The sequence below is a fragment of the Xenia sp. Carnegie-2017 genome, unplaced genomic scaffold (assembly GCF_021976095.1).
Source record: "Xenia sp. Carnegie-2017 unplaced genomic scaffold, XeniaSp_v1 HiC_scaffold_14, whole genome shotgun sequence".
Lineage (NCBI taxonomy): Eukaryota > Metazoa > Cnidaria > Anthozoa > Malacalcyonacea > Xeniidae > Xenia > Xenia sp. Carnegie-2017.
The window spans coordinates 12,917,993-12,944,713 of NW_025813447.1; the positions used below are offsets into that span (position 1 = coordinate 12,917,993).

The following is a 26,721-nucleotide window of genomic DNA, read 5'->3' on the forward strand; positions in this document are numbered from 1 at the left end:
AAGGAGGGGGTTGTATTTTAAAGAAACGAATTTTTCTATTTGAGTTTGGTGTGCTGAGAAAAGTTGAAGAAAGTTGAAGAAAATTAACTGTACTTTGCCCGCACTACTTTTTAAATCCCATGATTGCCATCATCTTTTGCTCTAGCAAATTGCGCTAGTACATTAAAGGATGTTTGCATCATTTGTAGTTTTGTACTAACTACGAACGTATAAGCATACAAAGTTGATTGAGTATGACGACAAATAATTTTTATCGCAGACCTTTGCCGAAGTCATGTATCGATTTTGCTTGCTCGGAAGGGAAAGTTTTGTTCAAAGAAGCGTTAAGTGAAGGTTTCATGAACTGCTATTTCAATTTAGCCGCTCAGTTTCGCACACAAGACGAACCTGCTTATTGTGGCCTATCAACATTGGTGATGGTTCTGAACGGCTTATCTGTTGATCCGGGTCGTGTATGGAAGGGGCCATGGCGTTGGTATCATGAACACATGTTAGATTGCTGTATTCCACTTGACATTGTAAAAAAAAAGGGAATCACACTAAGTGATTTCCATTGTCTCGCTAAGTGCAATGGTTTGGATGTTGACATAAAACGAGCATTACCTTCTACTGATATTAATGATTTCAGAAGAGCGGTAAAAGACGTGACGCAATCCGAAAACAAGGTTCTTGTTTGCTCTTACTCTAGAAATATTCTTGGTCAAACTGGAGGAGGACATTTTTCGCCGATAGGTGGTTATCATCCAACGAAAGATTTGGTGCTTATATTTGATGTGGCTCGTTTCAAATATCCCCCTCACTGGGTTTCAGTAGATTTGCTTTGGAAAGCTATGCAAAGCTTGGATAAAGAAACTGGTATGTTTGTCAATTTTTGTTATTTTTATGAGAATGTTTATCACATTATATTAGTTGTACTTGGTGATTAACAATTTTAGGGCAACCTCGTGGTTATCTGCTTTTGACTCGTTCGATGCATTCAGGCAACCCTACAATTTTATTGAAAATTGCTGACAACTTCAACCTGAGCAACATCTCAGCAGATGTGAAAAAAGTGTTGCAACATTGGCAAACGTGGTTGATGACAGAATGTAAGGATAAACTGATGGAAAAGAAGACATTTCTATTGGTGCTTATTTCAAAGTTTTCATTTCTGTTCTTAGAGTGTGTTCCAGGTATTGAACAACAAGTTTTGCAGTTTTTTCAAATGAACTTTACTAATTGTCTAGTAATGTGTTGGTTTTCTACTAGGTATTGAAAAGATATTTGCCATTAAAATTGATCATGAATGCTGTGGATGGCTATCTCAAGATCACAAAAACTGGATCAATGATCTGCTTCTTTCCTTACAAAAGCTAAATGTTTTCAAACTAATTTATGAATCACTCAAGTCTTGTGAAAACATTACACTTGAATTGTGGGAAGGTGCAGAGATGCTGAAGATTGCCAACAAATGCATATTACCACACGAAGATGCAAATAATGTGAAAAATCATTCTTTAACAATATGCCATATCTCTGCCATTGTCCTTCTTTCTTGGCCTTATCCTCAAAAAAAGCTAAACGAAACAGAGTACATGGTTACCAATGCAGACTTAGGCATCAAATACATGGAAGAAGAATGTAGAGAAATTCCTGCTGTTTTAGAAAATGAGATTAAACTACTTCATGACCAGCTGTCAACAATATTTCAATATCATAACATTATTGGGTCGACTGATGGTTCTCATGTTAAAAAATAAAATTCTGGATGCTACATAATACATATTAATGAATTATGCTTCCATAATACATAACAATGAACACTGATGAAACTTACAGTAAATTTGAAAACCTTGTTTTATTATGTATGGCAAATGTTATTTCAAGGGATGGAAAATCGTGAATGATTATTGGCAAAACCTCAAATTTCTTTTTGTCTAGGAACCCTGCTGAAGGTCGCTGCAGTTTGCCAATTCAAAATCTTTTTCTATCTTTTTGATACGCATAACTCATTTATTAATTTAATAATGTCTTGTCGTTAGTTACATCTCAAGATTAGAGCGTATTTAATTTATCATTTTATCATTGAGAAATATAAGAACTGGATTTTAATAATGCTGTCGCTAACATTTGAAGTATTTCATGCGTGATAATAATCGTCTTTGATTCAATGGAAAATAACCCGAAAATTGAGGTACGACTTCTTGCTTTAACCAAATGAACTTTGGTTGAAAAAAAATTTGTATCATAAATTTTGTACAATTTTGTATCAATTTGTGATTGCCCTTCTTCACTCAAAGCAGTATATTAACAAGTTGAAGCAACTATCGCTTAATTTCCTAGTTTTCATTTGTTTTATTTGTGCATTGTGAAAATCCATATTTTAGTTTACTGTACAAGATATTGGTTACAGATTGAAAATGCTAAATAATAAACAATTCTGTAACATAACAATATTAAACGAAGATTTCAATGGATGTTTCCATGAGAAAATATTCCATTTATTTCTGACAACAAGTTGTAATAAGTGTTATTGATTTATCACTAAAATGTAACTTTGAATTAAAATGTTGACAAAGAATTTTTGTGTTCATACTTAATCCGTTTAACATGTTTTTTGTTTAGATCATAGTCTGTTAGATAAAATAAAACAGAATGAAATACATTATGGTTTATTGCGTGGTGGAGAAGATATTTGATTTACTGCAAGTTATCTAACGATGGGAGCTTGTGAGTATTTCCTAATATTGTGCATGTGGATGTGTGCAAAAATCTAGTGCCATAAAATATTTCCTCCCAATTTTCGGTTGTTTCATTTTACCAGCTACATCATGTTCTGGAAAAACAAAAGTTGAAAGGTATGTTATTATCTATCAAATCATCATTGTGGAAAACTATTGTACTAAGGTAGCACCTTATCTTATTATAAAGAAACATGTTATGAATATATGAGGTATTTCAACACAACCTGACAAAGTATTTTTTCAGTTTTAACAATGGTAAAATTGGTGAATTGAAGAACACATCTCGTCCTCAAAGTGGTAAAATATCCACATCACCAAAAGATTGGATTTGCAATGAAAAAGATGAACAGGATATCCAAAAGGGCAACAATAACTGCGATGTTCTTAAAGATTCTTCTGTTACACTTCGTTCTACAAGAAGTACAGGAAATATGTATAATGTTAGAAGGTAGTTAATTAGTTAATTTAGTTCATCATTTATCTTTTACTTGTAGCGTTACATGTGTGTGTATTGTTTTGGTATTTGAGCACAACACTTCATAAATATAGATAATTACAGCTCTTACTTAATGGACATCTTTTGTTATCAGTTCATCTGGGGATAAGACAACTTTAAGAAGATCTTGTGGAAGCCAAAATTTACTCACAGTTGACAAAGTCTTCTCAGAAACTGAAAGCATCCAACATGCGTTATTAAGACAAATGAGCGAGCCTGTCCAAACATGTAGATCTTTGCCATCTTCACCTCGCATTGCAAGACGCCCAGCAAAAGAAAGTCACCATGTTGATAAGCATGAAACCGAAGTAAGAAAATACATCTTATCTTATCATTTTTATTTTCAGTCTTTTTAACATCATGCTTATTTCAATTTTTTTTAAAAATTAGAATGGTTATACACTTGTGATATTTTTAAAATTCATATAGTTTGATGCCAAGTTACTTAACAAATTAACATCCCGTCTTGTTCTTCTAGAATGGTCTTTCACTTAATGAATACAAACTTTTAGAAGAAATAGGAAAGGTACATTCCAATAGTGTAGGTCAAATGATTCTATATGTTGTTGTAGAAAAAGTTATTGATGTTTTCCTTTTTACTTTAAGGGATCTTATGGTGTTGTTAGAATGTGTTATTCTGAATCAGATCATCACAACTATGTAAGTATAAATATTTTTATATTTTATTTATTCATTCATCATGTATTATTATATGCTAAATGAAACTACGGACTGTTCTTACATATATGTGAATTAACTATACCTTATAATTTTAATATTACACAATTTCACTGTTTTATGAAGCTACATGACTTCATAACTTGTAACAAATACCTAAGTTTTGAAATACTGTGAAAGTTTTTGGCCATCAAAATTTTCATTGTCTCACTAAAGTAAATGGTATTTTTCATTGTATTGATTAAAACTTTGATGGCTCCTTGTTTTGTAGTTTTTGTTTGAATATAAATTTTGCCATTTCAAATTTTAAGGCGATGAAAATAATGTCCAAGAAACGAATTATAAGAAAAGCTGGTTTAGGTTTGTTGTTTTTACGTATACCATTCCAATGTTCAGCAATTTGGTGTGTGATTGACAACTTGTGGGTTTAATTTTCTAGTGAAACCAAATGATAGAGGAAAGAAGGATGCTTTAGAGAGCCTGAAAAGGGAAATTGCAATATTGAAGAAAGTTGACCATCCCAACATCGTTAAACTTTATGAGGTAAAACTTGAATGATGACGAATGAAATCTAGTCTTCAAAAATAATTTTGAAAACGATATACATAACAATGACAGATCTGTTGGAGTAAATAGAAATTTGTGATTCTCTTTTTCTCGAATGATGATTATTTTCTGCATTACCAGGTTCTTGATGATCCAACAGATGATAATTTATACTTAGGTAAATGATATTTTCACGATCAAGTAACATTCTCATGCTCAAACAATGCAATCATGATTTAAATTTTTCATTGTTTTAGTTTTTGAACTCGTCGAAAAGGGGTTTGTACTGAATTTGATACAGTTTCTACATTTTTTCTATGAATTTACGGGTACTTATGATGAAATGTTACATTGTCGAACAAGTTTGTGATAGTTGTGTATTTTATGTAGCCCTGTCATGGAAATCCCTACCGAAAATCCGTTGACAGAGACTGATGCGCGAAAGTATTTCTGTGATATCCATTCTGGTATTGAATACTGTAAGTTTATACTTGAATCTTTAAAATTTTACGTTTTCATGGGGTTTTTCTCTGTTTGTTCTGTGTTTTTTTGGTTTTGTCTTGAAGATTTTCAAAAAATATTTTAAGCTGTTGAAAAAATAATCTCCAGTGTAGGGGCAACTTTGAACAGCCATGCTATGCTTCCTGTGTACAACGTTTGACAACTTTCCTATGTTGTATGATTGAAAGAAAACAGGGACAAATTTCTCATGCTGGGGAGCTTAGGGCAAGAATCAGTTTCATCTTTAGATATGTTTGTGTAACTTGCTTAACAGTCTTTGTGTAACTGTTACGTTACCCTACCCCCCCCCCCTCCCCCATCTACCTGATGATGGCTATGTAGTGAAACTTACGGTATAGTATCTTAGCAACCTCACTTAAATCTATCGTTTATAATACGTTTTCTCTTCTTAATCTATCGTTTATAATACTTTTTTCTTCTTAATCTATCGTTTATAATACGTTTTTTCTTCTTAATCTATCGTTTATAATACGTTTTCTCTTCTTAATCTATCGTTTATAATACGTTTTCTCTTCTTAATCTATCGTTTATAATACGTTTTCTCTTCTTAATCTATCGTTTATAATACGTTTTTTCTTCTTAATCTATCGTTTATAATACGTTTTTCTTCTTAATCTATCGTTTATAATACGTTTTCTCTTCTTAATCTATCGTTTATAATACGTTTTCTCTTCTTAATCTATCGTTTATAATACGTTTTCTCTTCTTAATCTATCGTTTATAATACGTTTTCTCTTCTTAATCTATCGTTTATAATACGTTTTCTCTTCTTAATCTATCGTTTATAATACGTTTTCTCTTCTTAATCTATCGTTTATAATACGTTTTCTCTTCTTAATCTATCGTTTATAATACGTTTTCTCTTCTTAATCTATCGTTTATAATACGTTTTCTCTTCTTAATCTATCGTTTATAGTACATTTTCATCACATCGTTCATCGCGATATAAAACCTTCAAATCTTCTTTTGGGTGATGATGGCCACGTTAAGGTATGGAAGTACAGCTTCTACACATGCAGAAATTTAATGCGAATTTATTGTATCTACATCTGTAACAATCAAATTTAAAGATTGGCGGCTTAAATTGAAATGTTTGGATTTACTTGTTAAGATTGCCGATTTTGGAGTTGCCGATATCTTTGAGGGAGAGGATGCACTGCTCTCAAAGACTGCTGGCTCGCCCGCGTTCATGGCTCCAGAATCTTTACAAGGTCAGTGAAAGTGAGGGATTTTGTGTGATATTTAGTTTATTGGAATGGTTTGTTTATTGAGTGTGTTAACGTTGTGTAGCCACGAAAGACAAGTACAGTGGAAAAGCCGCAGATGTATGGGCAATGGGTGTCACTTTGTATTGTTTTGTATTTGGAAACGTAAGATTGAATATATTGTCCTTTTGATTGAAACAAGTGTATGCGCGAGTAGATTCTTCCAGGGATGTGTGCAATTGTAAATAAAAACAGGAGTGATTGTTGATTAAATAACTACCGTTTGAAGTAACTAACTGTTCACCTACTAAAAAAGATGATATTTGTATGTTATGTAATGGTGATTCCATTTCGTAGCAATGATGATGTTTAATTCATACTTCAATTCATAGATTCCGTTTAATCATGGGAATCGATTTAGTCTTTATGAGCTTATCAAGTCAAGCAAGTGAGATTTTTTCCAGCTTTTACTGTTGTGAACATAAAGACCGTTTACTTACTACAAAATAAATTTTGAATTTAGGTTGGAATTTCCTGAAGAGTAAGTACTACTGTATTATCATTGTTTAAATATGACGACGATATGCTATATTTCGTTCAATTTTAAGTAAATGTGTAATGAATTTTCAGTCGACCTTTGACTCCTGGCTTGGAGGATTTATTACTTAGAATGTTGGTAAAAGATCCCAATGACCGAATTTCAATGGCGGAAATGAAGGTGTGTCCCAAATAATATCTGTGGAATATAGATTATTTTCTTCCTTTCTTTTAATTAAAGGATGAAAGGCTGAGCAAACGCGTTAACTTACTATTATCTAACTCGTTTTTTAATATTTAAAAACTAAACATGTTTTGTTAGATACATCCTTGGTTGACAAAAGGTGGTACTATACTTTTACCCTCGACCTTCGACAACTGTGCTGTCCTTGAGCCCACGGAAGAGGAAATCAGCAACAGTATTAAGAGCGTACCCAAGATTAAAACATTGGTAATTTACAATAAAATTCCCTTTCAGATGAACTTAATTTTTTGAAGTTCTCGTCTGGCGAAAGGAATGTTTTGATTGTGATTTATTTGATACGTTTTTAGATTCTTGTCAAGCAAATGTTAAAACATGGTCACTTTGCTAACAGGGAAAAACTAAATCGCATTCGTATTACAACAGACTCTACGATGTGACAATTTCTATGAATGAAGTATTCCAACACCTGCTGGTAAGGTGAAGGTAGTATACGATGGTACGACCATTGATCTTAAAGCAAAAATCTTATTGCTTCATTATTAACCAATTGAAAGAAGTTTGGATCATTTGATTTGTATAATCAACTAACCAAGTAAGATATCTTTAATCAGGTAACTAAGTGGCGAGTTTTTACGCCATAAAATTTTACGTGCATACATAATGAAGAATGTATTGCGAGATGTAAAATAGAACCGTCTGGGTACAGTATGGGCAAATTGATGGAATGTTTATTGTTTACGAGATAACAACAGGCCACGTCGAAAGAACTATTCTCACAGATTTAGGGATTACTAATTTGACCACCAGCAATTATCTTCATTTCGAAACAAGTTGTGTGCAGACTTAATGCCAAAAAGATTATCAAAGCAATCAAACGATGGCAAGATTCAAAATTACATCTTTAAATTGTTAGACTATAATTTAATTTCATCAAATGTGCTCCAACGTTATTCAAAATTATTTTTAAGCAACAGCATTCTATTAAAACAAAGTTGAAATGTTCAATCATGGTGGTTTCACCGTTTGACCAAAGTTTTTAGTTTCATCAGGTTATGCAGTAACCAAGGTTTATATCGCAGGAACGGCGCGCGCAGACTGGAAACGAGTATAACATATCGCATGCTATACTCACGGACATAGCATTAGGTCATCATTATCGACACGTTGCAGTGGAGTAAAGAACAAAATGTTTTTTTTCCATTTTCCTTTCCTTTCTTGCTTCGGTGTAATAAGGTTTAGTCGGGTGTGGTCAGGCTCTCGATGATTGGGATCACTTACGAAGCTGAGTTCGAACCTCTCCAAGTTTGTCAAATAAAAACTGGCTGCTACCCCTCTTCTGCACCTCACCTTACACACACGTAAATACATTTAGTGACAACCGGTATTAATATGTGTTATAGTTTAATTGTTAGATTACTCACATCCAGTGACCGCGGCGCGGAGCTTGATCAAGAGGGGGGGGAGGGCAAAATAGCACGTGTGCTTAATGTACATGTGGGACTCTAAATTTTACCCCACAAACTGATGTTCCATGGAAAAAGTTTGGGGGGTCAATGCCCCCTAAATGCGCTATTTCTACGGATCTAATCTTAAGGTCGGACATTTTGACGTAGAAAGTAAATGATTTGGATCATTTCTTTTCTGTCAATCATGAATGACATCTCTACTTTCCTGTTGGTTAGGGGGTGTTTACATGAATCCGGAATGAGTTTCGATCCGGAATGAACTCATTCCACTTTAAAAGAAATCCTATTGCATGTTTACATGAATCCGGAATGAGTCACAACTCGATCCGGATCGAGTTCATTCCTAGTTTCATTCCGGATCGAAATTTACTTTTTATCTCATGTAAACGCGAATTGAGTTTCATTCTGGAATGATATTGTGATTAATGACGAAGCACGCATGTGCCATGGGTATTGTCTTCTGGCAAATTGAAGCTCGTAAGTAAATAAAGAGGCTAAATGGGTTAAAATGAGTGCGAAGAAAAACAACAATTAGTTTCATGTAAACACGGATTGACATCACGTTTCGATCGGGATTGAAAGTCATTCCGGATTCATGTAAACACCCCCTTAGTAAATGCAGTAGATTTGATGGCATTATATTATAATATGAGCATTAGAATTCAGCAGTGTTGCAAGATCAAGGTTCATTAATTTTGTGTTTCGTTATTTATATGTATAAGTTTTGATCTCGTCAATCCATGGTCAATTCTCTAAAACCATGGACAATTTCCGAGGTATGCGGCATACTCCGGTTATTTCCGATCTTAAAAATTATGTACATATAACGTGAACTATGAACTTGTGGCCATTTTTTTAATACAAGTCGCACGAATTCTCCATTTGCAGATGAAATTTCAAAATATTTATGTTCGCTGACGTCCAAAGCTCAAATAATGAGCAAAATGTTGCCCATGTTCACAAACCTTACAAATACAGGTTGTCGTTTCACAACGAAACCTGTTTTAGTTAATTTGACGAAACTATATAATGGCAATACGTCAGAATGTTTTGTCAGAATACGGATGTTTTTATGAATTCACTTGGCTTGGCTTTCACTCGTAATATTTACTAAAAGTTGTCTCTTGCCTGGTCAAATTTTTCTTCGGCTGGTCTAAATATTCTTTGGAAGTGTACGAAAAATGAAAGATTTACTTTCCCATCAGGTATTCTTGTCACTTTAATTTGCCCGTAACAATATTGCCGTATGATTTACGATTTACGACATGATTTTGTTTGAGCGTTATTTGTGCGCTTTTACCCTAATTTCGCAGATGCTCTTGTTTTCAAGTGTTAGCATTAAGTGGGTCGACGAAATGACATTTACCACATTAAATTAACGAAATTGAAACAGTGCTAGAAATTGACAAGAAAATTTCTTAAATATCTGTATATGTTTCGGAAATCGACTAACTGTGAAAGAGGAATAAAGAATAAACTTAAAAACGGTTCTAGTTGTATTAGTTTTGTACAACTTTCCATTTTTCACCTTAAATTTTACCAAACGATTCAGAAAAAGTGTCTCCTCTGATCAATGCGTCATTGTTTGGAGAAATGCAAATGTTACCCTGTAAAAACAGGTTTTTGTTGCATATTATTTCATTTACGTATTGTGTCAGAACAACCAATGACACGACCACACCACGCCTTTAAATTTTGCTTTATGATTATAAATTCCAGTTACAGAATAAACTTCGTCATTCTTGCGTTGAAAATCTTTTATTTTTAAACATGACTGTACAAAATTTTGAATATTATAATGATTTGAACTTTTACAAAATTTTCAACAATTTTTCAGGTTTTTATCCCAGATCCTTCCCAATTACATCGACCAGAAACACTTTATGAGGAGTATAATACATTACATCAACTAAAACCGGTTGCTAAGAGTCTTGAAGATGTTGGAAAAGATGTGGAGACATTTCGTAACTATGATGTGAATGACAGCATGGCTTATGTCAGAGAGACATATCGAAAAATGCACACGGAACAAACTGTTGAAAAAGGAGAGCAAATGGTAACATAAATTCTTTTTATATGTAGTTGTATGAGGTACAACTCAATTTATATTATACTGACCAACAGCGCAAAGAATGGTTATCACTTGATCATGATGAGATGACAATAATGGATGCTATTACACTCTTGGACAATCTTGTTGATGAGAGTGATCCCGATATTGATTTACCAAACTCAGTTCATGCTTTCCAAACTGCTGAGAGAATACGGGAAGCACATCCAGATAAAGGTACTTTGTTTGTGATGTTCCACTTAGTACAACTAACCTTGGTAAGGAAAAAATTTTAATAAACTCATTTCTTTAGATTGGTTTCAGTTAGTTGGCCTGATCCATGATGTGGGAAAAGTTATGGCATTGCATGGTGTTCCACAGCATTTTGTTGTTGGAGATACATATCCTCTTGGCTGCAAGTTTTCAGAGAAAATTGTCTTTTCAGAACAACTTGTGGCAAACCCTGACACAAAAGTACCGAAGTACAGGTTGGCAGGAAAACCTGGCTATTTTCTAAAAGTTAAACAAACTTCTAAGCTTTAGCTTCTATATTTTTTAGTTCTACGTTTGGCATGTATAAACCCAACTGTGGCCTTGATAATGTGCAGATGTCTTGGGGACATGATGGTAAGTCTTGAAAGAAGATTGATGTTTGTCTTTCAGCTCTATAATCATTTCAATCCAGGTGTATTTCGCATCTATGAGCATGCAAACAGCCAACTGCTTCATTGGTATCTAAGAAGATTGGTGAAGCAATAACTGCTTTGCTTTTGAAATCATTAGTGCAGTTTGTAAGTCCTCTGTTATGTCACATGGAACCAATTTTGATTTTCTCATTTCTTTGTATAATTTTATTGACAATGATTTTTGTAATGGTGAACACCATCCTCCTCCCCCATTGTTGACTTATGCTTTCTAGACCAGTAGACCTTATCAAAATGATTTGTATTTTGCCTTTTTGCTCCTTTGTTTGAAATTCATGATTTCTACAATATCCCTATGAATCCCCTAGCTCCTCCTCTTTTCCTTCCCAAAGTATATGATACTTAAAGTTGTTTCTTGAAAGGAAAACGACATCTGAAATTGAATTTGCAGCACAGTTTATAAATGATGTGCTTCCATTGTTATGATTCCAGAGTATATGTATCAAGTATTAATTGGAAATGGATGCAAGATACCAAATGAAGTGAATAAAATCTTTCTTGTTTAACAATAAAATGACATGGTAGCAGGGTATAGTAGAGTTATTCCCCTCTTCATATGTATCTTTGTTGATTTTTGGAGTGACTATAACTGACTATGGAATGAAAAGTGGTATGAGTAATTATATTATAGCATGAGGAGACTGTTATTTATGATAGGTTTTGGGAGTTGTCAGTAGTAACAAAAAACCTGGGTTTGTCATTTTACCTTAAGGTTGACTTTGTTATGTGCAGCTAATTTTTTCTGTTCTTTATTGTTATAGAACTTATATTTAACTATTTGTAGGGTTTATATATGATCAGATATCATTCATTCTATCCATGGCATTGTGAAGGAGAATATGATCATCTCTGTAGCGATAAAGACAGAACCATGCTCCCTTGGATCAAGGAATTTAAGTAAGTTCTAATAGTCAGTACATGGAAAAAATCTCCTCTATGTATGCTAACTTGAATTTATATCTTTTAAATTTTACTTTCAGTCGATTTGATCTTTACTCAAAAGCAGATTCCTTACCTGATGTCAAGAAGATTAGACCATATTATCAATCTCTCATTGACAAGTTTTGTCCTGGAACATTAAAGTGGTGATTTTTACTGTCTATATACATGTACTGATCCCAAACAATTTTTTTGCTCAATTTGTAAATGAAATAATTACTCTCCAATGTATTTAATTGTAATATAACTGAATTTTTGTGGGTCCCTCTTTGCAGAAATAATTGTGCAGTTAAAACTGACAATAAATGTAATGCAAGTCTTGGATACATATATATCATCCTATACATATATATATTTTTTCGTTACGTATAAATAATATAATTCTTCAAATGGTCTGAATCTGGGTTTGTTCTTCATGTTGATTTATTTAAGGATCTTACAGATTGTTTTATATTTACAAAAATTATTTGAATTTGTCTGATGTTTTGGCTTCCTTCACGGAAAGCATTTTCAAAGACATTAAAAACAGTTGAAAAACTATTTTAATTTTCGTCATATGTACAATCTGAAATACATATATATTACATATATATAACAATATGTTACAATAATATATAACAATCTGAAAGATTCTTAAATAAATTAACATAGATATGGTGTTAGTAACATTTGCATTTGTGATTTTTTATGTTTGTTCCTTTGTTATATCAATGTTATATCAACAATGACTTCAGAAGAAAGTAGAAAAGATTTTTATTACATAAAGATGTGCTTACCTCAAAAAGTATTAAATTTCACAACTTGTATTATGCTGACTTTGAATGATTAAGTTTAAATTTAAATGAGTTTGTTTTCCATTCTGCATTATTTGGTTCTATTGGTTCAATCATTGTTTTTTCAACAAATGAGACATTGTCTTCATTGTCCACAATAATCACTGACTTTGTTCTACAAAACAATGAAAAATTTAATGAAACCAGTCTTAATATAGGAACTGTAATAAGAAACATGACTACATGCCTTGTGCCATAAGAGAATTGAGGAAGTTTCACAAATATTGCAGTTAAACCTTGGAGGATAAAATCGGGAGTATCTTCATCTTCGGGGTTGCGAAAAATTTCATCAACCTCATATCTAAATTAAATTAAATTAGAAATGAATAAATTAACGCCTACTTTACGACAGGAAAATATATATCAGTACCTAGTTTCATCAGACAACAAGTTGAAAATTTTATCAACTTTCTCCAGTGGACTGTTGGATTCTGACTGTAAAATCTTAGAGAAACATTGTTTTCCAATGACAACCTTTTTCCAGCAATAATCCAAATATCGGTTGCTCAATGCATATACACCTGGTTGCAAATCTGTCAAAGGTTGCTGCTCTTTATTGCAATAATATGAGAAAGACGTACTGGCGTTTCCTATATCTCCTAAAATTATGTTAAATCCTCCATATTCACTACTGTGATTTTCAACATTTTCCAAGAATTGTCTGGGTGATTGGGTGGATTTCAGAAATTCAGAAACAAGAAAACCACGGCCTTTTTCATTTGGTTTCTTAAACTTCTGATGTTGCCTATAATTTGTGAGCATGCCAATTCTTCCTGACCTGGTCATTCCCAACCATGTTCCTCCTTCCTTTCCAGAGAACATGTCTATACCTAAATACATTCAGAAATACAAAAATTTTGCAGAAAATTATGAGTTGTATGTTATTTTGAATTCATACCTGAAATTATATCAGGATCATCATCCCACCAATTGAGTTCCTTTGTTGGACGAGAAAATATTTCATCTCGATTTGCAGCAAGAATAACTTTGTATTTATCTCTTTGTGGATTATCAGACAACGACAGAAAAACGATACACATTACGTGGAAAGTTAAGTTGTTAAAATTACAGTTTAAAATTAAAATATCATGCTGATGTTGTCAGTTGATGCTGCACTACGCCACAACTGACTTACGCATTGTGATATGTCACTTCAATGTTTTAGAGATCAGTAATAATACATTCTCTTGATTTGTAAGTTCGCAATTTAAAGTACAGAAAGGGAGAAGTGCCATCTAAAAAGTCATTTCATCTTATGCCGAACTGGAACCACTGGAACCTTCCATAGTAATGTTTATATGCAGTACGTGCTATTAGTAAAATACGCCAGAGTCAGTGCCGGTGTTTTGGGCGTCTTGGGTCAATGGGGTCAAAGTTTTGATATCACTCCAGTTGCTATAATGCGGTCATTCAAAATGCTTCGTGAGCCGTCAAAGATGGCCGCGTCAAGTGCTGTGAAAGAATGGGAAGGTATTTGTATTTTCTTTATTTTTTTATTTACTAAAGACTGAAAAAACAGAAGCAAAAAGATCTTTGTTACTTAATGTGTTGACTTATTGCATTTTTCTTTTTAAATTTATTAAGTTTTGCGTAAGAGAGCTCGACAAATTGAAAATGATCTCGACATGAAACTAGTGTCGTTTAGTAAACTTGGTACGAGCTACATCCACCGAGACTCTAGGTAATTTAGGAGTGGTTGGTAGTATTCTGTATCTATTGTCATTAGTTTTTGCACTTTAAACGACTTAAGGGTTTCTAAAATATTAATTCTTTTTTGTAATTATAATTTATAATCCTTCTAGTTCAGACAAATCACCTCTTTTGAATAATTCGTCCAGTGAGCACATGTTCCAAACAATGTCTTTGGAAATTGGAGATTTGCTGTCCAAGGTACATTTTCTTTCACTTAAAATATCTTTGGTAATCTTCTCAGAATCTGAAAAGTACAAATTGTAATATGACGTCATGTTAGGCTCTAAAATTTTTAAACCTTAGAAGACAGGGCAGAAATAATTAAAATTTGGTGAATCAATGTGTGAGTTCTTGGAGAACAGTATTTCACCTTGATAATCTTTCTATTGTTTCTTTTTCAGTTAACTGAGGTGAATGATAAAATGGCTGAAGTGACTTCTAATTTAAGTTTTTCCCAACCCAGTGCCTCACAGGCACATACTGTTCAAAGACATAGAGACATTCTAAAAGATTATTCACAAGAGTTTACAAAGACAAAGGTTTGTTTTTGTTGGATATGTTTGAAAATTCATTTATTTAAAATCTTGGATCTATTTGAAGTAAACTATTATCATTTCTTGGGTTATAGGCAAATATTGAGACATTCATTGAAAGAGAAGAACTGCTTGGGTAAACAGTGTGTGTATTTTTTGTAATGATAAACTGCCAAAGGAATCTTTGAAAAGTCTGATAATTTATATCATGTTTATCTTTGAAGAAGCACCTTCAAATCATCAGGTGGAAGTTATCGCAAGACTGACTTATATCTTAAAGAAAATGAACACATCCACAAGTATGAATGTATTATTACTTATAGTAGTTGTGGTATTAATTATGATTCATCTCTTTTATTATGTTACACATTTTTCTTTAGCTCTGATCGATTGACTGACGAAGCTATTGGGTAAGTCTTTCCTTGCATTGATCCTACAATTAATTTTAGTGATGGTTTGAGAAAGTATGTTTTGGAAGCTTTTTCTCAGTTCCAGATGTTTTTTGTTGACTGAGTCGTATCTTTTACAGAATTGCTATGGCAACAAAAGAAAACATGTCTCGACAACGTGGTGCCTTATATCACATATCAACAAGAATGGGCGGAATTACAAGTATCTTTTGAATGTTTTATTTTTTCTCTTTTTATCAATGATGCTTGTACACCTTATCTATGAAGAAATAGTTTATTGTGAAAGTTGTATTCCTTAAATTTGCCTCCTAGGTCGCTTTCCTGCCTTGAACAATCTGATGCAAAAAATAAACTTACGGAAACGTAGAGATGCAATCATCATAAGTATTGTAATTTCCATATGTCTTATTTTGCTGATTCTTTATGCAACAAGGTAGTGTTAAGTGATACGTGATAACATAAAGCATGATATTGGTAAGGAGTTTTAGTATTGTATACAATATTGACCATAGTTGCTATAGTAACCCTTGCCAACACATGTTTAACTTCTTAAAAAATACTCGAGATTTAGATGTACGACAAAGTATTGAAAGTTAGCATTCATTATCTTTTTGTCTTCATCTCTGAGCTCATCTCTGTACTAATAATATAAATGAAAATTTCTTTTATCTTGTGAAATTTTATGCTTTGTGCAAACGTTTGTTTTATAAAATATTTTAACGCAACTGGAAGCAATGCTTAAGTCAACACAGCAGTATTCTTAAGATTTCTTAAATTTGACTGGTTATAGGTCAGAATTTTGTGTTCTCTGCAACACCATCTAATTCTTTGCTTTTGCCAAGCTTAACCACCTGATCAAATTGCATTCGGAAATTTTCAGGACTGGCCCATGAATTTGGACGATACTGTAAAAAGAAAAGAAAAATCTGTAGTCCATAACTCGTTGGTAAACCTGTATTTATGTCAGCATTTAAAAACCTGTTGCTTTTGCACTTTAGTTTTCTGTCTTAGCTGAAGTTTTCCATGTGCTCTAATTGGAGAAAAATAAGAAAATACCAACAATAAGCATTTACTTACAAATAAAACATATTGAGGAAGGGGAAATTATCACAGAACTCAACACTGCAATCAATGATAAACTAAACAAAAAAGCAATGTGCACTAATGGCTAATTACTTATGTTGATAATTTAAATAATTCTTGTGTAGCTTACTCATTCAAATTTTGTTTTCCTAATTCTCTTAGAAGTTTTTCAGTAAATGGAGGGCACTATAAATACAAAATCAAATATTTAGCGACAAGCAGACACTTTCCAATGAGCAAAGATAGCTTACATGTTGCGCTTGTACATCTTCAAATGAGATATTTTGATTAAACAGGTGATTTTTATAAGCATCTAATGTGCGCAATCTTTGTTTAGGATCTTTTTCTAGCAACTAAAACAAAATTAACATTGAAGAATCCACTTCAATTTGTGCTTGGATTTTTATGTTTGATGTAGTAGTTAGTGTCTTGCATGTGGAATATATTTAATGTTGACCTTAAGCAACACATCCCCTGCTTCTTCAGAGACTTGTTTAAGTAACTCTTGCTTTTCGTTTTGTTCAACTGGTACAGGATAAGGAAACTTAAAAGCAGAGAAATACGTCTGATAATAATGTAATAGTATTGCTACTTGCTTTTAAAAATTGTTCAAACCTTTGATAATAATGTTGCACATAAGATAGCACCAAGGGCATACCAGTCGATTGCATGATCATATTTCTCAGTCATTAACATTTCTGGTGCTATACATCACAAACACCTCAATAAATACACTATCATGCATGTGGGATGGCATAACTCACATTTTGTCTTACCCATGTATTTCAATGTACCAGTTACTGTTGATGTTTTTTCTCCAGTCATTAAGCATTTTGCAAGACCAAAATCAGTGATGACTATATGACCATGCTTATTAATTAAAATATTCTCCATCTAAAAAGATTTTAAGTAAATTTAGTCAGGTATTCCATATACTTAAACATTTTTTAGATGCAATTTATTTTCGCTTACTTTTAAATCTCTATATATGACACCCTTAGAGTGAAAATAATCTAAAATACAAAACAACACATCACATCTTTTGTCAACCAACTTTTAGAAAGACTTTCAAAACAAGGTTTCGGCTATTCCATTTTACCTAGAGCTAGTGCAACTTCTGCTCCAAGGAGACGCACTGTATTTTCATCAAATTTTTTCTTTACAAGCCAAAATGAGTATAAGTCACCAAATCTAACAAATTCTGTAACTACATAGAAAGAGAAAATGTTAACTACTTAAACATTGGTCTCTACAATTCATAATTTTCAAGGAAAACATAAAGAACCAACCAACATAGAGATTATGTTTAGTTTGCCAGGAGCACTTTAACTTAGTGACAAATGGATTTTCACAGAGCTTTTTCTAATGAGAAAAGGATAAAAAATATTAGGTGATATATAATACATAAATGTATATTATGATAAATATAACATGTGTTAACAAATAAACATTAATATTTTATGCATAATAGCATATTAACAATAGCATGATAAAGATGATTTTCCAATAAATACATAGTAATCATAGAATATTTAAATAGATACCTGTATGTTAATTTCCTCTTTACACTGTTGAACACAGTTATCTCGAACAATATCAGATTTGTTAGAAACCTAAAGAACACGATCAAACTCTTTTTTATGAGTAAAAGTACAAAAGAAATTGTGTCATAAATTGAAATCAATTCAGGTTAGTTCACCTTCATTGCAAATATTTCTTGTGTGTCTTTTCTCTTCACCTTGAGTATCTAAGAAGACAGCAAAACAATTTTGATCATCTTTATTGTATTTAAAATATGACAGTTCAAACTTACATGGCCAAAATTTCCCTTTCCAATATTTTCCATAATCTATTTAATAAAAAAATTGTCATGGTAAAAACTTAAATAATTGATAATTAAAACTTACAGATGACTGTTGGTGTTCATTGGGAAGAATAGGTGGAATTTATTATATTTGTTTAATTGAAAGTTTGGGTAATATTTGGGAATGTAATAAAAATGAATAAATATCATCGAATATTTCTGAAACTATTCGCGCGTTAAGCAAAAGTTTGTTTTCTCAACCAAAATCAGCTTACTTCGCCTTCAAAGATTGTCTATTTATAAAGACAACAGTAAACGTCAAACCAAATGTTATTTACAGTTAATAATCTTTTTAAATCGTATTCACAAAACAAATTTGCATAGATGCACATATTAACGAAGTGTACAGTAAAAATTAGAGACGAGAATTGTGAAGAAACAAGACAATTCGCCAGCAATTTCTTAAAAATTATTCGTGTTTATAAATAACGTTCAAGTGTAGTAATTTGCTTCACTTGACGTATTCAACACTCTTGAACTGTTGATCATTGTTTTGGCAAATGAAGAAATAATTTGACAAGTCCAAGATAATTTTATAAGTTTTCTAGGAAGAATTTTGAAAATGTAAATGTTTAAAAATTATATTAGCTAAAAGTTCATAACTTCATATGACAAACAACGACAGTAAGTGATACATGTTTTGATATTATTTATCCAAGAGATTAATCGAGGCGTTTTCACGCTCAATGCGTTTACTAGATGGTATAATTCAGATTTAAAGTGTTTAAATTAACATTTTCCGAAATTATACCTGATATTCGTTAAATTGTACTGCCGATTTATACTCGTACTCCGGTAAAAACAACGAATCACTTTGAGGATGCGGCCATGGTGTTTTGTTAGCCGTGTCATAAGTTGTACTTCTCCTTTTTTCTGGATTGCTTTTTTTCGTGAACGGTCGCGTTCTGAACGAGCGAAATATTCTTGAATCTCTCTCAGATGGGATAACTTCCACTTGAAATCGTACATGTCGAGAACTTTCTTCGTCGTAAAATTGCGCTGTTTCTTGCGCACTGCTTGTTTTGTTTCCCATATTTTGTCAAATTATTGATCTTTCAATGGATGGTATTGTTACATCGGCAACATCAAAATTCGTACGTTTTTACTTTTCTTTGATGGTTTGTTTTCAAAGCAAATAGTCATTTTACTATAAACAGTAAAGCACAATGTTGGTGAAGTCAGCAAGAACCAAGAATGATACAGTTTGATTTTTACTTCATTAAACACACAATACTATTGTGAATACTACAATTATTTTGTTGCACATGCTAAGTACACAACACATCTTGTTCACATATGTTCGCCAAAATGAACTTACCTCAATAAGATCTGATCTCTTCTGCTCTTCAATTATTTGCTACGAATAATTTCGTATCAGATAATACAAAATATTTTAGAAAATTTTAGAGATTCTCCCACGAAATTCCATACGTTATTTTAATATCCATCTGTGATCAATCCTACAGAAGACATATCTCCCTTAAGGATAATGTATGGCTTTGGTCGAATCAAAGTAATTTAATTTGTTCGTCTTCGGAAATTCCCGTAATTTCTGTTTTGATGGTTTTTACTGTTGTGGTTTTTCATGATCAGAATGTCAAAAGTTAATCTCTAATCTCACTGCAATCTATCCATATCCACGAATCTATCACAGTGATCTATCATCGTAGACCACAGTATCCCATGCGGTATATGAGACTCTAAACCTTCTAAACTTGATTGTGGAGATCCGATTGATCCGATGATAACAAAAGTCTAAATATAAATCTGTAATTTTTTGAAAATGGAAACACTTGATCCGGGAATTCATGAAACCCAACATGGACGCTGATTTAGTGGAGTACGGCAGTTCGTCGGACGACGAAAAGAAGCTGATTAAACCGACTGTGGATAAAAAAACGGTCTTTAAAAAGTTGTTATGATTAATTTCACCACCTTTAGCAGTTTGTACTGAAATTAGCTGAGTTATGTTGTCTGAAATTGACTGAGAAATTTTGTCTTCCTTTTTTGACTGTTGTGACTTGTCAATGTCATCAGAGTCATGTTGTGCAGCTTGTCATTTTATTTGTATGAAATTCAAAAATTGTGTGTCGAAAGCGATTGTTTGTGTCTTTGAGAAACGATTTAAATTCAGTTTTAGTATAAATTTTCCACATTCATATTCAAAACATATGAAACTGCTTCAATATGCTGTTTTAACTTTTTAGGAAAGATTGTCAAATAGCCAAACAAATTTTCAAAAGAAATTGCATTCATCATATGAAGAGAATGATCTCTATAATCCTGAGAAACCTTCAAATGACCGAGATGAATCTTGCCACAATGACAATGATTCAAATGATCCTAAATACATGTCTTCTTCCTTACAAACTCTTACTGCCTCTCAGCAACATTTATTGTCATCTGAAATAAAGCAAGGTAGGACTTAACATGGTGTAATGATGTGCTAGTTTAATATATAAAATTAAAAACCTTTTTACCCAACATGGTTTTTGTAGATGAATTTTTAATATGCAAAAAATTGTTTTTATATGGATCATGCAACACAATTTAACAAATTATTTTGGGATAAGTGTTAGTAAACTTTACTTATGAGTAATCAAAAGCTGTTTTCTCAAATTTTATAGAAATAATTTAACTGCCAAGAATACCATAAATGTTTTTAAGATGTCATCATTTCTAGTTGTAAGCCATCTATCAAATTGTTAATTTACTATTTCCAAATTCTATTACAAAACTTTATGATCCTGAAATGGCAGAAAATTTGAATCGGAAGTTGTACATTTTGTAGATGTTTCAATGCTAAATGGAAATTTGTTTTTAAACTGTAGATGTTGATGTAAAGACAAGAAGCAAAAGTTCCTCGCCAATAGTGAGTATTGTGAAAGAAAGTTAGTATGAAATTGTGATGCACGATTAGTACTACAAAGAGCTGTTAACGTTAGAACAGGGTTAACAACTTACTTATCGGAAACTTGTTGCTAGGTTTTAGCAAAATCATTGTTTTGTTTGTCTTTTTAAACATTTTATAATTACTAAACTTTGCACAGCTAAATGTGATCATCTTATGTGTTGACCTGTTACATTACATTGTATATAGACTCATGATTGCATTTCTTTCTTGTACAAAAATACCTTTGACATTCAAATCATTTTAATCCACGACACAAGTTTCATTATTATCAAATACCAAATTTTGTTTGCCATTATTACAAATATAACAGTCAACAAAAGAAAAAATCTCAAAACATGATGAGTTTGGCGTGGAACAAATAACAAAAATAAAGGTAAACAGAACATATTTTTTACAAAGTATGGTTGGTTTTTGAACCAAAATTTTATATGTATTTTAAAATATAAAAGAGTGTGACTTTATTTTTATGAGATTGTTTCAAAGTTTATTTAAGTTTTATAACATTAAAAGCAACTACATATGTAGACTTAGTCTTAGTTCCTTAATGTAGAAAAAAATTCATTTTCTTTGATACTAACTTTTTTTCTCAAGGTTAATCTTTTACCCCGACCTATAGGATGAAGATCTTCATGAACACACTGAGCACAGAAGGTCTTCACAAACTCACATTCGCCGACAATCAAAGAGTCCTGGTAGACATGGAGATAGAAAAAGTATGGATAGGAGTCCACCAAGTGGACGTAGTCCCATAAGGAATTTAAGTCCTGGTCCTAAAGAGAAGATTCCAAGAAAGAAGTATAGAAGTCCTAGAAGAGGAGATAACAGTCCAAGAAAAAATGACAGAAGTCCTAGGAGAGGGAACAAAAGTCCTAGAAGAGGAGACAGAAGCCCTAGGAGAAGAGACAAAAGTCCTAGACAAAGAGACAAAAGTTCTAGACGAGGAGATAGAAGTCCTCTTGGTCGGGATAAAAGTCCAAAGAGAAAAGACAGAAGCCCCAAAAGGCGAGACAGGAGCCCTAGAAACGGAGGGGACAGAACTTCTAGAAGAGAAGGGCGAAACTATAGAGGTCAAGATAGGAGTCCTAGAAGGGATGAAAGAAGTCCTAGAAGGGGGAACAGAAGTCCTAGAAGACGAAGTCCTCAATATAGTAAATCCCCAGATCAAAGGAGGAACGAAAAAAGAATGTACCTTGGAGGACCGTCAAAGCCAATTCCTCCTCGTTAGTATTTTTTGTCGTATTAATAATAAGATTTTTACTAACAAACTAACATAACTTTGTATTTTGTTTTTGTAGAAAAAGAGAAAGAGATAATGTCTTCAGAAGAAGTTATGAAAAAACTTGCTCAACGACAAGAATCATTGAAACACGAGGCTCAAGCTAATGCTGAAACACACAATTTACCCAGTTATTTTAATCCTTCGATTGTCAATCCACAATTATATGCCAAACAACAAGAGAAGAGGAAATTATTATGGAGTGGTAAAAAGAAAGAGGAGGTTTGTACAAAACTTTGGATCATCATAATCTACTTTTACAAGATCCATTTGTCAAATTCGCTCATTTCTTATTTTGAATGCAATTTAGGTCGAAATATAAAAATGGCAAAATTTTTAGATCGTAAATTTAGAAGTTTTAACTTTATTGCTATTTCAACAAATACGATCCTACTTAATGACTTCTATTCTAGTCTGTCTGTTTCAAGTCCAAATTCTCCTACATTAAATGTTGACGTCATAGTTTTTGTCGTTTCCAGACCCCTACTAATAATGCCATGTGGTCTGGAACAAAATTCACCGGTGACCAAGGGGGTGAGATGGGTGCAAAATTCCGTCGACTGATGGGTATCAAAGGTGAAAGTGGTGTTATGGAGGCCAGTGATAAGGGACCAAGTAAAGGAGAGAAAATTCTCACGGATCTTGAAATGGAATTTGAACGATCTCGTGCATTTCAACTTTCACGTGGTGCGGGGGGGAAGAGCGGTATTGGGTTAGGGTACAGCTCTTCAGCTTACCAACCTTAGTTTTACGATAGTAAAAACAATCTTTGAATTGGGTATGTTTGATATCCTGGTGTATAGCAAATATGGATGCTGAAACTATTATCAAGATAACTTGAAACATTTTTATTTATAAGGTAACCTATAACCATATATAATACCGAACATTCCTAAATTTGCGATAGTTTAAGCCAAAAGAGAATATTGGTTTCTTTCTAAAACGTTTTGTCGCAAAATGTTTATGTTAAGAAATCGATTTATCAACGTTCACAACTAAAAAATGATCATAACTAAACACTTTCTTCCTCATGTAAAGTTTGCATTTTAAATTTGACTTACTTTGCATTTGACTTACATTCTCAATCCGCAAATATCATATAAAGTAACGTCACTAACTATAAAACGTACAGTTTCCTAGATAGAATAACAGCTCTTTATGTTTTTGCCAAAATTTGTAACTCATCATTGCCATGAGCAAAACTACATTGATTACTTTCTAAAGGACATCCGTCAGGATGACAACTATGAAACCAACACAACTTGCTTTTCCAATATTTAACTTTATTATGTAGCAGTTTCTTGTTTTGTATTTCCTCTCTCCAATCTTTTAATACAACTGTTCCTCCTTGCACTGTGAATAAAAAAGATAAACATTCATTTATAAGAACTATAGTAATTCACTAAATCCAGTGTAATATTTTGTTAAACGCGAAAAACCTTTGAAAATCTGATGAGAGTTTCTTAAAACAGTTTTTATTCCACCAGCTTCGCATCGCAACTGCTGAAGAAGAGCGTGATCAAATAATTTTGATACTTCACCCAACGCCATGCAGCCTAAACATTAAAAAAAAATAATACAGCACTTTCTTTAACACAAGTTTTTAATAATATATTTCCAACTTTCCTCCTTTATTCCACGTTTTTTTCTTCTCGTGACGATGCACGCCATCATTCAACGAAAGCGTATTACATGCTTCACCTCTTGAGAGTAACTCTGCTGCCACAGTTTTAATTATTTCCTCCAAAATTCCTTTATCCACTTGAGTACAATTTTTACCGTTTCTTCAGTGCGTCTTGGGGTGAAAACTCTGGTGGATGATTGGTTAGCTCGAGTATTATCCTCTTCTTCTCGTCTATGATTGGTTAATGAAATCTCAATTTCATGTGACGAAGATCGTGGTCGACTTCTTTCATCGCTGACAGCTTGAGCTGAAACATGCACAGTATCTTTATCATGTCCACAGTATCTTGAAGTTAAAAGCATTTGTGTAATGTCATCCGTAATTTGTTTTAATTTCTCTGCAGAGTAAGTTCTGCTCTTGCCAATAAGACATACCTGCGTACAAAACATAATCAGGAAATCAATCCCATATTATGTCATCGAAATTCATATTTATTTTTATGACAGTACTTACGCGTTTGGTAGATGGTATTCTTAAAACATCTTCGTTCACCACGAAGCCACATGTTTCGCCAATTTTTATGATGTAATCCAAATAAGAACGATATTGTCTCTTACTGGAGATTGTTCTTTGAAACTATAAATAACGATTTTTTTTACGATAACGTTTCGAAAAACTTTATTTTAGGTTTAAACAAAAAATTTCCTACCTTACAGTAAAAGTCATGAAAACAACACGGTAAAAGAAAATATTTACATTGATAGGAAGACCTAAATAAATAAATTTTGTTCAGCATAAATAATTTCAAAATTTGAGGTATTCACCAATAACTATCACATTTTACCTCGCTGTAATCACTGGTATCCAAGGAGTTAATTCGTCAGAATGGTTTCCAATCAGCCAATCATAGTCAGGATAAGTTAGAGATGACGGATCCAATGTGTCGACCTGGGAATAAAATGACATCACTACACGGTCAATTCTATAATCATCGAATAATATCAAAATAAAATGTACCTCTAAAACAGTTTTACTATCGTAAAATTCCCAAATTTTTCTTGACCGCAGATCAATTCCCTTTCCCTTATGCTGTCAAGAAGATGAATGTATTATAAAACCAACTAGAATAAAGATCTTCCAGTCAACTTAAATACGAGACGTTTTATGTAATATTTTCTTACTCCTTCGTTGTTTAATATGTAAACGAGCAAACCATTCCCACATCCAAGGTCAACAAATTTTTGTGGTTTGCTGCAAGATCCATCTTCTTCGTTCTCCCAAAGAAGCTGTGAAAATAGAATGCATTAACGTTCTGAATCTTTACCGTAAAATACTATGCTTACCAAAAGATAGCTTGCAATTCCTATATCTTCATACACAAACTTATGAGGATCTGTTCGTTCGGGCCACATCTATCAAAGTATAGGAAAACAGTGAGATGTGTTAAAGTGTTTGGTTAACGATCTTTTTTTTCACATTTCCTAATTGCAATATAGAAATATTTCTTTCTCGTCCTACCTTAACAATATGTTTGTACTTCGATTTCAAATGTTCGTATTTTTCATTATATTTTTCAACGGAAACAAGCCTCAATGATTGGCCAAAGGAAGATCCCACGTGATCATTAATCATCCATTTTGAAAGTTTGGGCAAAAGAGTAGATCTCAACCATTCGATAGACGGACAAGTTGTACCATTTCCCATGAAATGCTTCGTGGCCACGGAAAGACGCAATCTACCATACGAACAAATTGTTTGAAACAGATTTTTTTTAAATAGGAAATACAATTTCCTAGATAAACTTAAGAATGCGTTGTTTGAAAGGGAGCTCGTACCTTTGTTTCAGATCAGGATTATCAATAAAGCATATTTTATAAGAGTACTGAATAATACCACGAAGTTTATGGGTAGTTTCTTCCTCTTCAAATGGAACAAATGCTACGGATTGGTTTTGTCCATCTGATTTGTTTAAATGAAAAGAAAACGTTTTTTCTAATTAATGACATCAAATTTCTTCATGTTCAGATATTGAAATTTAGACAAGTTAATTTTTTTTCCTATACCTTCAACAATCACCTCTAACATTTTGTGCTTGTTTGTTTCACGGGGAAAAATTTCTCTTATTATCACCTCCGTAATGGTATTATTATGAAAATTTTTTACTTCACTACTGCAACTTTCTGCTAACCCTATAAGATTGATTTTTGTTATTATCTCGTCTTGAGCGAGTTGGAAGATTTTGACGAAAATTCGGAGGTACTTCCAATTGAAAACGACTGTAAAACAGATGATCCTGTAAGACGACGATTAATAACTTGAGGCCTTTCTACCCATACATTGATAGCATTGAAAAACGCTTCCAGTGTAGATGGTTTCCCCAACATTTCTTCACAAACAAAATCCCACTCCTTCGTGGACGCC

At 32.8% G+C, this 26,721-nt stretch overlaps 8 protein-coding genes across 10 annotated transcripts; 5 read left to right on the forward strand and 3 right to left on the reverse strand.

The window, feature by feature from the left end:
• Positions 1-22: 22 nt before the first annotated feature.
• LOC124435507 (glutathione gamma-glutamylcysteinyltransferase-like) lies at positions 23-22,316 on the forward strand. Of its 2 annotated transcripts, XM_046985471.1 has the most exons (5): positions 23-855; positions 936-1,172; positions 1,249-1,577; positions 8,595-8,597; positions 21,894-22,316. In XM_046985471.1, the coding sequence occupies exons 1-5, from the start codon at positions 234-236 to the stop codon at positions 21,948-21,950; spliced, it is 1,248 nt and encodes a 415-aa protein (XP_046841427.1). In that variant the 5' UTR covers positions 23-233; the 3' UTR covers positions 21,951-22,316. The 2 variants fall into 2 exon arrangements, with proteins under 2 accessions (XP_046841427.1, XP_046841426.1); XM_046985470.1 differs by lacking the exons at positions 8,595-8,597; positions 21,894-22,316 and having other exon boundaries at positions 1,249-1,822.
• LOC124435505 (calcium/calmodulin-dependent protein kinase kinase 2-like) lies at positions 2,619-7,917 on the forward strand. Its single transcript, XM_046985467.1, has 19 exons — positions 2,619-2,709; positions 2,804-2,837; positions 2,968-3,171; positions 3,314-3,527; positions 3,698-3,745; positions 3,826-3,879; positions 4,209-4,257; positions 4,337-4,440; positions 4,585-4,621; positions 4,701-4,722; positions 4,834-4,922; positions 5,882-5,955; positions 6,077-6,176; positions 6,256-6,335; positions 6,563-6,618; positions 6,694-6,711; positions 6,801-6,888; positions 7,030-7,158; positions 7,260-7,917. The coding sequence occupies exons 1-19, from the start codon at positions 2,700-2,702 to the stop codon at positions 7,347-7,349; spliced, it is 1,500 nt and encodes a 499-aa protein (XP_046841423.1). The 5' UTR covers positions 2,619-2,699; the 3' UTR covers positions 7,350-7,917.
• Positions 9,295-12,461, forward strand: LOC124435509 (inositol oxygenase-like). The gene is made up of 8 exons (XM_046985474.1): positions 9,295-9,583; positions 10,216-10,434; positions 10,503-10,665; positions 10,742-10,916; positions 10,988-11,055; positions 11,565-11,614; positions 11,917-12,029; positions 12,113-12,461. The coding sequence occupies exons 1-8, from the start codon at positions 9,560-9,562 to the stop codon at positions 12,219-12,221; spliced, it is 921 nt and encodes a 306-aa protein (XP_046841430.1). The 5' UTR covers positions 9,295-9,559; the 3' UTR covers positions 12,222-12,461.
• LOC124435510 (transport and Golgi organization 2 homolog) lies at positions 12,477-14,222 on the reverse strand. Its single transcript, XM_046985475.1, has 4 exons — positions 13,803-14,222; positions 13,275-13,734; positions 13,092-13,205; positions 12,477-13,019 (listed from the first exon to the last, which is right to left on the reverse strand). Exons 1-4 carry the CDS (start codon positions 13,942-13,944, stop codon positions 12,878-12,880), a joined length of 858 nt encoding a protein of 285 aa, XP_046841431.1. The 5' UTR covers positions 13,945-14,222; the 3' UTR covers positions 12,477-12,877.
• Positions 14,178-16,217, forward strand: LOC124435511 (Golgi SNAP receptor complex member 1-like). The gene is made up of 9 exons (XM_046985476.1): positions 14,178-14,374; positions 14,489-14,585; positions 14,707-14,794; positions 14,998-15,135; positions 15,225-15,265; positions 15,354-15,428; positions 15,510-15,539; positions 15,659-15,741; positions 15,852-16,217. The coding sequence occupies exons 1-9, from the start codon at positions 14,203-14,205 to the stop codon at positions 15,974-15,976; spliced, it is 849 nt and encodes a 282-aa protein (XP_046841432.1). The 5' UTR covers positions 14,178-14,202; the 3' UTR covers positions 15,977-16,217.
• Positions 15,910-20,046, reverse strand: LOC124435508 (serine/threonine-protein kinase Sgk2-like). Its single transcript, XM_046985473.1, has 15 exons — positions 19,805-20,046; positions 19,238-19,633; positions 18,436-18,471; positions 18,322-18,369; positions 18,167-18,235; positions 17,912-17,984; positions 17,722-17,829; positions 17,595-17,635; positions 17,399-17,516; positions 17,238-17,326; positions 17,080-17,166; positions 16,874-16,975; positions 16,753-16,808; positions 16,518-16,569; positions 15,910-16,444 (listed from the first exon to the last, which is right to left on the reverse strand). The coding sequence occupies exons 2-15, from the start codon at positions 19,517-19,519 to the stop codon at positions 16,331-16,333; spliced, it is 1,275 nt and encodes a 424-aa protein (XP_046841429.1). The 5' UTR covers positions 19,520-19,633; positions 19,805-20,046; the 3' UTR covers positions 15,910-16,330.
• On the forward strand, positions 20,296-23,748 carry LOC124435506 (arginine/serine-rich coiled-coil protein 2-like). 2 transcript variants are annotated; one of them, XM_046985468.1, is made up of 7 exons: positions 20,296-20,387; positions 20,694-20,904; positions 21,318-21,358; positions 21,711-21,773; positions 22,017-22,620; positions 22,696-22,898; positions 23,156-23,748. In XM_046985468.1, exons 1-7 carry the CDS (start codon positions 20,307-20,309, stop codon positions 23,420-23,422), a joined length of 1,470 nt encoding a protein of 489 aa, XP_046841424.1. In that variant the 5' UTR covers positions 20,296-20,306; the 3' UTR covers positions 23,423-23,748. The 2 variants fall into 2 exon arrangements, with proteins under 2 accessions (XP_046841424.1, XP_046841425.1); XM_046985469.1 differs by lacking the exon at positions 21,711-21,773.
• On the reverse strand, positions 23,504-26,715 carry LOC124435504 (probable tRNA (uracil-O(2)-)-methyltransferase). The gene is given in 13 exon segments (XM_046985466.1): positions 23,504-24,029; positions 24,116-24,232; positions 24,303-24,455; positions 24,458-24,734; positions 24,814-24,936; positions 25,010-25,070; positions 25,145-25,248; positions 25,318-25,389; positions 25,482-25,586; positions 25,644-25,712; positions 25,819-26,035; positions 26,136-26,259; positions 26,364-26,715. Coding segments are annotated over 13 exon segments (1,641 nt in total). The 5' UTR covers positions 26,386-26,715; the 3' UTR covers positions 23,504-23,832.
• Positions 26,716-26,721: the final 6 nt, after the last annotated feature.

Coding starts and splice junctions, on each gene's coding strand:
- LOC124435506 (XM_046985468.1), top strand. CDS start 20,307: ATGGACGCTGATTTAGTGGAGTACGGCAGTTCGTCGGACGACGAAAAG. Junction 21,359..21,710: donor GCAAAAGTTCCTCGCCAATA/GTGAGTATTGTG, acceptor CAAATATAACAG/TCAACAAAAGAAAAAATCTC. Junction 21,774..22,016: donor AACAAATAACAAAAATAAAG/GTAAACAGAACA, acceptor CCCGACCTATAG/GATGAAGATCTTCATGAACA.
- LOC124435511 (XM_046985476.1), top strand. CDS start 14,203: ATGCAGTACGTGCTATTAGTAAAATACGCCAGAGTCAGTGCCGGTGTT. Junction 15,540..15,658: donor TTGACTGACGAAGCTATTGG/GTAAGTCTTTCC, acceptor TATCTTTTACAG/AATTGCTATGGCAACAAAAG. Junction 15,742..15,851: donor AAGAATGGGCGGAATTACAA/GTATCTTTTGAA, acceptor TTTGCCTCCTAG/GTCGCTTTCCTGCCTTGAAC.
- LOC124435508 (XM_046985473.1), bottom strand. CDS start 19,519: ATGGGAAACAAAACAAGCAGTGCGCAAGAAACAGCGCAATTTTACGAC. Junction 18,370..18,435: donor GAAAGGGAAATTTTGGCCAT/GTAAGTTTGAAC, acceptor CTGTCTTCTTAG/ATACTCAAGGTGAAGAGAAA. Junction 18,236..18,321: donor AAGAAATATTTGCAATGAAG/GTGAACTAACCT, acceptor CGTGTTCTTTAG/GTTTCTAACAAATCTGATAT.
- LOC124435510 (XM_046985475.1), bottom strand. CDS start 13,944: ATGTGTATCGTTTTTCTGTCGTTGTCTGATAATCCACAAAGAGATAAA. Junction 13,735..13,802: donor TGATCCTGATATAATTTCAG/GTATGAATTCAA, acceptor GAATGTATTTAG/GTATAGACATGTTCTCTGGA. Junction 13,020..13,091: donor CAATTCTCTTATGGCACAAG/GCATGTAGTCAT, acceptor ATTGTTTTGTAG/AACAAAGTCAGTGATTATTG.
- LOC124435507 (XM_046985470.1), top strand. CDS start 234: ATGACGACAAATAATTTTTATCGCAGACCTTTGCCGAAGTCATGTATC. Junction 856..935: donor AAGCTTGGATAAAGAAACTG/GTATGTTTGTCA, acceptor TAACAATTTTAG/GGCAACCTCGTGGTTATCTG. Junction 1,173..1,248: donor GTTCTTAGAGTGTGTTCCAG/GTATTGAACAAC, acceptor GTTTTCTACTAG/GTATTGAAAAGATATTTGCC.
- LOC124435505 (XM_046985467.1), top strand. Junction 3,172..3,313: donor AATATGTATAATGTTAGAAG/GTAGTTAATTAG, acceptor TTTTGTTATCAG/TTCATCTGGGGATAAGACAA. Junction 6,889..7,029: donor TTTCAATGGCGGAAATGAAG/GTGTGTCCCAAA, acceptor ATGTTTTGTTAG/ATACATCCTTGGTTGACAAA.
- LOC124435509 (XM_046985474.1), top strand. CDS start 9,560: ATGAAAGATTTACTTTCCCATCAG. Junction 9,584..10,215: donor AAGATTTACTTTCCCATCAG/GTATTCTTGTCA, acceptor ACAATTTTTCAG/GTTTTTATCCCAGATCCTTC. Junction 11,056..11,564: donor GATGTCTTGGGGACATGATG/GTAAGTCTTGAA, acceptor TTATGATTCCAG/AGTATATGTATCAAGTATTA.